This window comes from Oryza sativa, chromosome 1, assembly GCF_034140825.1.
Source record: "Oryza sativa Japonica Group chromosome 1, ASM3414082v1".
NCBI lineage: Eukaryota > Viridiplantae > Streptophyta > Magnoliopsida > Poales > Poaceae > Oryza > Oryza sativa.
The window spans coordinates 27,182,790-27,193,023 of record NC_089035.1 but is presented as its reverse complement, the minus strand read 5'-3'; the positions used below and the strand labels follow the sequence as shown (position 1 = coordinate 27,193,023).

The following is a 10,234-nucleotide window of genomic DNA, read 5'->3' as shown; positions in this document are numbered from 1 at the left end:
ACCACATACGTCCAGAGGTCGTGCTCGTTGTGCAGCCTTCATCTTGCCAGTGTGCCCAAGCCGTTCGTAGACAACCATTCATCTCTGAATTTTTGAATACACGTAACACACACAGTATCATTTGCACGCAATAACAAAGGCACGTATTTATGTCTGAATTTCTGAATACACGTAACACACAATTTTGTGATGTTCTCATTCATTCACTTATGAAATTTGATATGAATTGACTTGTTCCACCTGCTAAGGCATCGAGCAAAAATTACTTGCACCATGGCATAATAACAAAGCCAACCTGAATATGTTGCCGTTAATCATCTCTACCAGTTGTTGTTTCTGGCTTACATGTGCTCATCCTTCGCTGCATGCCATCGCTGAGGAGCCATTGAGGAGGACTGTCGTCGCTGTTGTCGCATTTCGTCGGTGAGGTAAGGGCATGGGGAGCTCGCTGAGCTGAGCCTTGGCGAAGGCCACCTTCTCTTCTCGTTGGTCATCGTTACTTGTCGCACCGGGGAGGAGGGGCCATAGCTGCTTTGGGTCAGGGGAAAGCACGTGGGTGGTGGTGCACCGAATATGAGGGGGGGGGGGACACCAATGGTGGATGAGAACAACGGCTGGAGTAGGAGCCGTCGTGGCTGGAATTGGGAGCACACGTGTTAGTAGCAGTAAATATCAAAATTACCTTTAGCATAGAGTATCAAAGTATTAGTATGCCTTTATAAATCAGCAACTTAGATTATTTTTATTGGCAACAGAATACTACTGGTAATTCCTAAAAAAAAATACTACCGATAGAAAATATCGTAGATGAGCCCCTTTAGGTCTCTTGTAAGGATTTTACCAGTAGCTCATCCTTAGTATACTTCACCAACAATATGGTTTTCTTGCATATACCATTGCTCGATTTACCTAATTTCAGCTCATGATAAAGCAATGCAGTTTTATCGAGACATTTTGTGTTTTCTTCTGATGAACCGTGTATTTTTCCTTTATATGCTTTTTCAAATTCGAAATCAGTTCTATTGCAATATGATTTCTCTAAGAAAGTAAAAAGATTAACATGGATAGCTAGGGGTTAACAAGAATAAGGCGAGTTATTTTGAGATATTAGCGGCTCGGAAAACAGGACGGATCATTAGTACATAATTAACTGAGTATAAATTATTACAAATTTATTTGATTTTTATGAAAAACTTGTATATAGAAAATATCTAGTTAGAAGTATTGTTTGGAATGTACTAACTGAAATTGTCGTCCCAAATTGTAAAAACAAACTCAACCTATTGTTTCTTTGCTATACACATGTTTTTCTTTTTTTTAAGTCATAAACCTGTTTTTTATCTATATATTTTGGGTTTATAAAATTAAGAATGTTGTTGTAAAGGTGATGCTCGTATATTAAAAAAAGAAGAGTCAACGCAAATTTTATGTATGATAAGGATGTCCCTTCGTTCATTGTGACATGTATTTTTTTTGGCTTATAGCCTATGAATTACCACATATATGTTTTATAACAATTTAAATATCGTGTTTTTTTCCGATATTACTATTACTTATCATTATTTCTTAGAATATTTTTTGGAAACAACTTTCTAAATTTATAATATATAATTTGTTCATATGTATCCTCAAATAACTACTTGATCTTTCATCGTTCTAAAAACAAACAGATCCAACCAAATGATAGTCGATAATTGCTTAAATTGCTACTATCATTTTAATCCTGTTTTGAGAGGATTTCGAGAAGCAGCTAATGAAAATCTAGAAAAGTTAGGAAATCCAACTTCTGACTTGGGAAATCCAACTTCTGACTTCTAGTTCATTTTCTGGATTTTACAATTACAGTTATCATAATCTAAGTGAAAATCTAGACGGTTGGAGGAGTTTCTGACGGCTGTAGTTTATAGGAAAATCTTCTAACTGCCAGAACCTTCCAGCAAGTCCCTTCGTTTCGTCGCTTAAAAAATTCGGTTACAATTTCGTACAGAGTATCCGAAATTTACGGGACGGCCAGCCCCAAACATGGCAGCAGATGAACTCCAACTCCGCTCATCCGCTTCCGTGTCCCGCCCCCTTCACGTCCGCTGCAGCGGCAAGCCGGCAACCAACCACCCGGGCCAAATCCAAAGCCAAACAAAGGTCGGAAGTCCCCGACGCGCACCACACCACCAAACCCTCGAAAATCAAGAGCCCGTAAAACAGAAGAGAAAAAAAACACAAGGAAGAGAAAGAAAACCTTTTCATCCAAGGACCCCCTTCCCATTCCTCCACCCCACGAACCCCGTCGTCTCCAATCCCTCGCCGCCGCCTCCTCCTCCACCCCCCACCTCTCCGCTCCCTCCTACCAAAACCCTAGCCGCACCGCGCCGCACAGGCCCCGGCCCTCCCCTCCCCTCCCCCGCCGCCACGGCCGCCTAGATCCCCCCTCGGATCCCGCGGGCGCTAGGGTTTCCCGGGCTGCGCCTCGTCCCCGGCCTCACCCCGGCCTCGCGTACGGAAGTCGTCCGGGGCTAGGGTTCCGGATTTGGGGGGGAGCCCCGCCATGCCTCGGAGCTCGCGCCACAGGTCGTCGTCCCACCGGTCGCACAGGCGCGGCGGGTCGGTGGAGCGGTCGGAGTCCGAGGGCGATGAGGCGGGCGGCGGCGCCGGGGCGCGGGAGGAGGCCGCGGCGGCTAGGGTTTCGCGAGATCCCGAGCCGGAGAGGCGCCGCTCGTCGTCGGGGAAGGAGGTGGTGAGCTCGGGGAACGGGTACGCGGAGCACGGGAGGAAGAGGAAGGACAGGGTGGAGGAGATGGTCGTCGATGTGGTCAGTGACCGCTGGAACAGCGGCGTGTGCGAGGATCACTTGGTCGAGAAGAGGTCCAAGGGCGAGGTGTTTGGGCCTGTCGATGTGGACAAGCTACCTGAGAAGTCCAGGGGATCAGGGGATGAATCAAAGAGGTCGAGTAGGCGTATGGTGTCTATGGATGATAGGGCTGAGGAGGTTGTGTCCAAAAGTGATTCTGGGAAGCGCCGCTCCGACAAGGATTTGGGGAGGAGGGAGAGTAGTGGGCAGTATAGGGATGACAGAGATAGGGAGAGGGAGAGAGATAGGGAGAAGGAGAGAGATAGGGAAAAGGAGAAAGAATGGGAGAGACAGAAAGAGCGAGAAAGGGAAAGAGGCAGGGACAGAGAAAGGGATAGAGATCGGGAGAAGGATAGAGAGAGAGAACGGGAGCGGGACAAAGAACGGGATCGAGAACGTGACAGGGAGCGGGAGCGAGAGCGGGATAGGGAACGGGAGCGTGAGAGGCAAAAGGACCGAGAGAGGGAGAAGAAAGATTATGATTCCAAGCATGAGAGGTATGATGATGGTGGTGCTAAGAAGAATGGCTCCAAGGCAAGTAGGGGAGAGGAGGATGGTTACTCATACAAGAGAGATACAGAGATCAATGGTAAGGTCCTGGGCTCATATGTTCTCTTAAATGTTGATAAGGTTCCCGTGACCTGTGCAATGATATGTTCTATAGATTGCAGAACATTTTACTCAGCCTCGATACATTTAGACTTGTTTTGCTGGAATCACATCACCATTTTAATTTCACAATGAGTTGGCCCAACAAGCATTGCATGCTGTGGAACTCCACAAGTTTGTTATATTCCTATGTGCAGGTTTTTTCATAAATTTCTTTTTATACTGTTGATCTTATTGTACTTCGATACACTTGACTTGTTGGGTTAAGCAAATTGCTGAAAATGCATCCGTTTCAACCATAGAGATATAAATTTATAATAGCCCTATTATGAGTAGATGTACATATTGATTGCTGAACTGGCTAAATTTTCACAACCAATTCGTTGAATTCAACCCTGATTCTCATTTGATATAAGTCAGTAGCTGAGTACATAATTTTGAGGAAACATATTTCTTCTAATCTCGTCTAGTACTTCTAACAGTAGTAATCAATGTGTATGTACAGAATATATTTTGTGAATAGTGAAATTTGTGCTCAAAGTGCCAATTGTTGTTAGTATCCTGTTGTTCTCTTTGTTTCCTTTTATTATCTTCTGAAATTATATCCTTTGGAAACAGCATCTGCAACAAAAGAGAAGTACAATAACACCGAGAAGGACCTTGATAGACATAGCCGAAGAAAAGATGTTTCTGAAGATAAAGATAAGTGGCCTGCTGAAAATAGAGATGGTGATGATAGAAAAACACTTTCCAGATATGATCATAGTAAAGTTAGGAGCTCTAAGGAGCAAAGGTTTGATGATGATAAATATAAAGAAAAGTACAAGGATGATTATGAAAGGGATAAAAGACAGCAAGATGACAAGTGTCTGGATGAGCGGTTGACCCGTGATCATGAAAGTGATAGAGCTGATTATAAGAGTTCTAAAGACGGACACAGAACTTCCGAGAGCCACTACAGAAAGGATGTAATTCAAGAACCAGATCATTATGATGATTATGGTAGTAGGTACAAGGAAAGTAGAGGGAGAAAAAGGCCTCCTGAGGAAAATGATGACCAATATGATTTGAAGCCTCCAAGTGCACGGGAGCAACGTGGCAGTGCTGATAAGTCTTCTGGGAGTGGGCGACTTGATGCCCTGGTTGAGAGAATGAGGTCTGACCATAGACATCCAGAAAATGTCGATTCTAGTCCGAATAAAGTCCATCCAAGAAGTTCACCTGGCCCAAATACTTATCATGACAAAGATCAAAATTGGTAATGCTTCCTCATTATGTTTTGCATCAAAATATTTTATCTTACTTAATAGGCTTCAGCATTGCAGTTGTATCTTAACTTAGGTTACATATGTGAAAAAAAATCTAAATTTGTTTTAACTCGGCTTTGTCACATATCTTATCTTAGTGTTGTGCATATTGTTTTTCTCTTTGGCACTAGAACTTTATTGAGTAAGGAGGTTTGCTTTTTCCATGTAGATTTTACAGTCAGCAATGATAATATTTTTTTTCCATTCTTACTAATTGCATATGTAGGTATTGCAAATAGTGTGGTTCATACAAAATAATGACCAATAACATCTTCCTGTAAATAAATAGAGAGTGGTTCTGTCATTTGTTGGTCAGCTGGTATCTTTCCAAGTGTGAACTAACACATTTCTGTTTCTGATGACGCCACATGTGTATAGTTTTCTTGTCAAGTTCTCTGACTAAAGGTGCTTATTATAGCTTTTGAGGGTGAGAAATGGATATAATGATCTTCAATTCAAAAAGGATCTTATATGGGGTGAAGTTGTTGAATGGGTTTTTAGGGGATCTCCTGTGAGGTATAGAGTTAATCTGTTTTCAGTTAAATTTGTTGGCCCTTTATTGAGGTAGCATTTATATTAGTCCAGAGAAAAAAATGTTGTATTGGTTTACTGCCACTCTGTTAGTGGGTGTGAGAGCTTGATATTTCTCATGTATATGTGGTCTGGTTATTCAGCTCATTTTACCTCTGCAGATCAACTTGACTAGGGAAAACTATCAGGAATCCTTTAATTTCATGATCCATGTTCTATATGTCGGTTTTATAATGAGAACTGTATTTTTTTCACTTTAAGTAATTTTTTGTTTAGATCATATTATCTGCATTTTTTACTTGATGCTCTACATCTTTTAATAATCGAACGGTTGATCACTTGGTGTTCAGGCACGGATCTAAATTGACAGATCATGCTAAGAGAGAAATACCATATGACGAGAGAAATATTCGACCAAGGACTTCTTCTGGGAGAGAACGGACACCTGCTTCTAGACTGCGTGATAGGGATGCAGACAACCGGCCTTCAGAAAGGCTGAAACAAAAGGATGATCTCCAGTCACGTGACATGCAATTGGAAATTTCGTCATCATTACAATATGATCGCACACCTAGGAAGGATGCACATCCTTCTCCAAAGCACTTATCTGAAAGATCTCCAACTGAACAAAGGTTTTCAGGAAGGCTCAGTGGTGGACGTAGTACTGATAATAAAGCAGAAAGAAGTGGCCTGACCAAATATAGAGATAGAGATGGTGATTCTGTAGAACGGTCAGTTCATCAAGACCGAACACCAGCTAAAGCTCCATACAGAGAACCAACACCTTCTAGTTCGTCCAGAGGTGGCCATTTTTCAGGCACTTCACCAAATCATCCACTGCCACCACCTCCAAGGCACAGAAGTGATGATTCTTCATTTCTGGGTTTGCATGATGATGATCGTAGGCCTCAAAGTGGAGACAGGAGGTTCCATCAGAAGAGGAATGATATGAGTTCTGGACGTGGGCATGGACATGCCTGGAACAATCCACCGAGCTGGCCTTCTCCAGTTGCAAATGGTTTTGTTCCCATGCAACATGGTGTGCCTGGATTTCACCCCCCTGTTCATCAGTTTTCTGCCCCACCAATGTTTAATCTCAGACCCCAAATGAAGTTGAACCAACCTGGAGTTTCATATCCTATGCATGAGTCAGTTGACAGGTTCTCGACCCACATGCGCCCATTTGGGTGGCCCAATCCTCTAGATGAATCATGCCCCCCTCACCTGCAAGTTTGGAATGGAGGCAGTGGCGTATTCGCCAGCGAACCCTATATGTATGGCAGGCAAGAGTGGGATCAGAACAGGCAACATAGTGTCAGCAGAGGGTGGGAGACAACTGGCGATGCATTGAAAGGACAAAATGAATTGCATGAGCGTGAACCTTCTGTTACTAAAAAGGAGCCTGATTGTTCAGCAACACCTGTTCCCGAGACTTCTACTGGGCAATACAATCTTAATTCTCGTATTGAACAGAAGGAGATGGATCAGACATTAGAGAAAAATGGAACGAAGGATGATCTGAAAAGCTCTTTTAGAAATACTGGAGGTTCTGGTGGGGCACCACTCATGACTTCTATGCCATCAAACAGTGGTACTGCAATTTTTTCTAAAAGTTATCTGTCCAAAATTAGTGTGTCACGGGATCTTGTTGAGTCGGAGCTGTACAAAAGGTGCATATCCTTGCTGGCAGACTTTGGTATTGCAAATACTCCTGAGGTTGTTGGGACTGGACTTGTGCAGGTATTGACCTGGTCATTTGATGTTAGTATCTGTTCAGCTGATCTGGTTTTCCTGTTTTCTGACGATATTTATTGCTCATTCCGCAGAACAATGGAAGCTTTGGGAAGATAAATAGAAAACTTGGAACCCCCAATCTGTTGGGTTCACATAACCTTAAAAACAAGAGTGATATCTTTCAGGCAAGTGTCAACTTATTCAATCTTTTTTTTTCAAGTATTCATCGTGCAATACCCAAGCAGGAAATTCATTGCTTTGAGTTTCTCCTATTCTTACAACAATCCTGTGATCGTAGCAATTATTAACCTTTACATGAGAATGCTTGTTAAATTTCTGTTCTTTTTTTTCTTTCACAACAGAGAGCTTTGGCCCTTCACAAGAATCAGACAGCAAAGATTGTTTCTCCTACCCACTCGATTCTCGAGACTGACAGGAAGACATACTTACCAGAAGATAATCATGATGACACAGAAATGACTGACCATACTGTGTCGAAGGAATTGCTTGTCGATAACTCTGAACCACATCATGGTGCTGATACCATGGAGAAAGAGTTACCATTGAGACAGGAGCTAGCTGGTGGCATTGGCGTGACATCTCCAGCAAGTATAGAACCTGGTAATGTGGGGGCACCTCCAGTAATTATTGAACCTGATGTAGGCATGGAGGATGTGGCACCTCCAAAAATCGTAGAACCTGATGAAGGCATGGAGGATGCGGCACCTCCAAAAATTGTAGAACCTGATGAAGGCATGGAGGATGCGGCACCTCCAAAAATTGTAGAACCCGATCAAGGCATGGAGGAGGTGGCATCTCCAACAATCAAAGAACCTGATGAAGACATTGAGGTGATGCCTTTAGGAACTGCAGAACCTGGCAAAGGCATGGAGGAGGTGGCACCTGGAGGAATTTCAGAACCTGAGAAAGGTATGGAGAATTTGGTGCCTCCAGGAATTGCAGAACCTGTCAAAGATGGCATGGATGATGTGGCTGCTCCATCTGCAGGGCCTGCTGCCGGCCTTGGGGATGGTGTGCCAGAAGTTACTGTTGAACTAGCTGATAGCGCGCAGGAGAAACCTCCAGCCATGGGAGAATTGGGTGATGGCATGGAGGTTATGCCACCACCAGTCACAGAAACTAGCCTAGGCAAGGAGGATTCTCCTGCTGTTCCTAGTTCTCCTGAAGTTCAAGAGATCGTCTCCGGCATGCATGCAGGCATTGAGAAAGGTATGGAAGGAGAGACTGATAATTTAATTGATGATAACCCTGGGGATGGTGAGGTGAACGCATCTAGCCTTGAGCTGGATGTTGCAAGTGGCGCTGATGATTGTGAAGCCTTGGTGGAGAGTAGGGTAAATTTAAGTCGGATACCTAATTCCCCAGAAAGTACACATTGAAACTCCTTTCATTTCATTTTTAATTCCTTTCTCATTTTCTTTTGTCCGAGGGTGTTGCGCCTTCTGCCTAGAGTTATTTTGAGTTGCACCGTTCTTTTTGCCTCCCGTTGTTGCTCTAGAGTGTTTGCCGTGAGCTTCCATGCTGTCCGGAACTTGACGTGCACATGGAGTGTAGAATGCAGGAGCTGCAGATGGGGGGTATCTGTGTCATCAGCAGGCACTATTGCCATGCCCTTTCAGCAGTACTCCCATGTTTTTCTGCTCGCACGTGCTACGTTGCTAGTATCCGTAGGCATGAGCTTCATAATATATTAGAGAGAAATTTTGAAATGCTGTTATGGTGTTTTAAATTTTGTTGGATAAGATACTTTAGTGCTAATGGTAGTGACAGAAAAGCAAGATTAGTTTTTCCGTTTTAATCTGGTTAAGATATACCTTTCCCGTTAGACCTGCGGTAAGGTGATTGATTGAATTTCTTGGTTATGGTTTAAAATCACAGTCAATTTCTTTAGGGAAAATTATTTTTGAGATTTGATTAGACCAACTTATGTTCCAGCTATCAAGCATTTCAAATCTACTCGGTTGATCTTTTATAAAGATTAACTTAGGGTCATGATTTGTTGTAGTTAACCGATGACCTCGATAATAAGTAACTGGCCAGCAATAAAATGTTGAAACGGGAAATGACCTTGTTAATGTTTGAAGGAAATGAGAAACTTGACCACCAATAATATGATAACTGTTTAAGGGCATCCACAATATACCATAAGAATGGGATATAACATTGTTCATAGGACGTTAAATGTTAAAATTAACCATAATTTTATGACTCAACCTTATGAAATAAAATAATGAGATAAAACATGAGAGACATACATGCACACTAGAGAGGTTGAGAATGACTTTAACATGGTAGGATCTATTTTAAAGTAGGACTTTTTTACATAGTTGTGGGATTCATCTTACCATCAGTTCTTGTCTTAAACATTTTGACCATAGACATAAGGTGTAGTGTTTTGTCCTATATCAAACGTCTTCAAATTTAATTAAGATCATAGAAAACCATAGCAACATCCAGCATTAAATACATATATTACTTCATAAAAATTGTTTGACGGTAGATGTAATGAAATTTATTTGATGATATAAATTTCCTATATGCGTTGGTTAAACTTAAAAAAATGATTTAGAAAAAAAACCAAAACATCTTAGTACTTACACATTTTGAAATAGAGGGAGTAGCAAGTTAGAGTGTCGCCAGACTGGAATAATGTGACAGAAATTTTAGAGCCAGACGTCGCTTTGGCCTTGTGGGGGAAATGGCTAGTGTACTCTGGATGGAATGGTATGCGGAGATGCTTGTTCAGGCTACCTCCAATCCATATTAAGACCGAGTTCTAAAAAGACTACTTCAAACTGCTACTTATTTTATTTTCATGAGTGTGTTTTCTAAAATATTAAACGTTGTATATTATATAAAAAAGTTACATAAGGAGTTTCTAAAGAAGTTAAATAAATATATTATTAAAGTTTATAATAATTAATACTTAATTAATCACCTTGTCTCATTTCGTTCGTCGATGAAACCAGCCCACCCTAAAGTCATTTTTGGATTTTTTTTTCAAAGTCAGGTCTGTTCAAATTTAATTCCACATTACTAATATTTTCATCACAAAATAGATTAACTATAAAAATGTATTTAACTATGGATTTAATGAAATTAATTTGATATTGTATATATATATAGGTTTTTCTATAAACTTAATCAAATTAGGATTTTGACTCAGAACATACTCTAAATGACTTAC

General features: G+C 41.6%; 1 protein-coding gene across 2 annotated transcripts; it reads left to right on the top strand.

Moving 5' to 3' along the window:
- The first annotated feature begins 2,261 nt into the window (after positions 1-2,261).
- On the top strand, positions 2,262-8,531 carry LOC4324178 (uncharacterized). 2 transcript variants are annotated; one of them, XM_015761534.3, is made up of 6 exons: positions 2,262-3,434; positions 4,073-4,712; positions 5,643-7,032; positions 7,119-7,211; positions 7,389-7,956; positions 8,035-8,531. In XM_015761534.3, exons 1-6 carry the CDS (start codon positions 2,543-2,545, stop codon positions 8,424-8,426), a joined length of 3,975 nt encoding a protein of 1,324 aa, XP_015617020.1. In that variant the 5' UTR covers positions 2,262-2,542; the 3' UTR covers positions 8,427-8,531. The 2 variants fall into 2 exon arrangements, with proteins under 2 accessions (XP_015617020.1, XP_015617011.1); XM_015761525.3 differs by having other exon boundaries at positions 7,389-8,531.
- Positions 8,532-10,234: the final 1,703 nt, after the last annotated feature.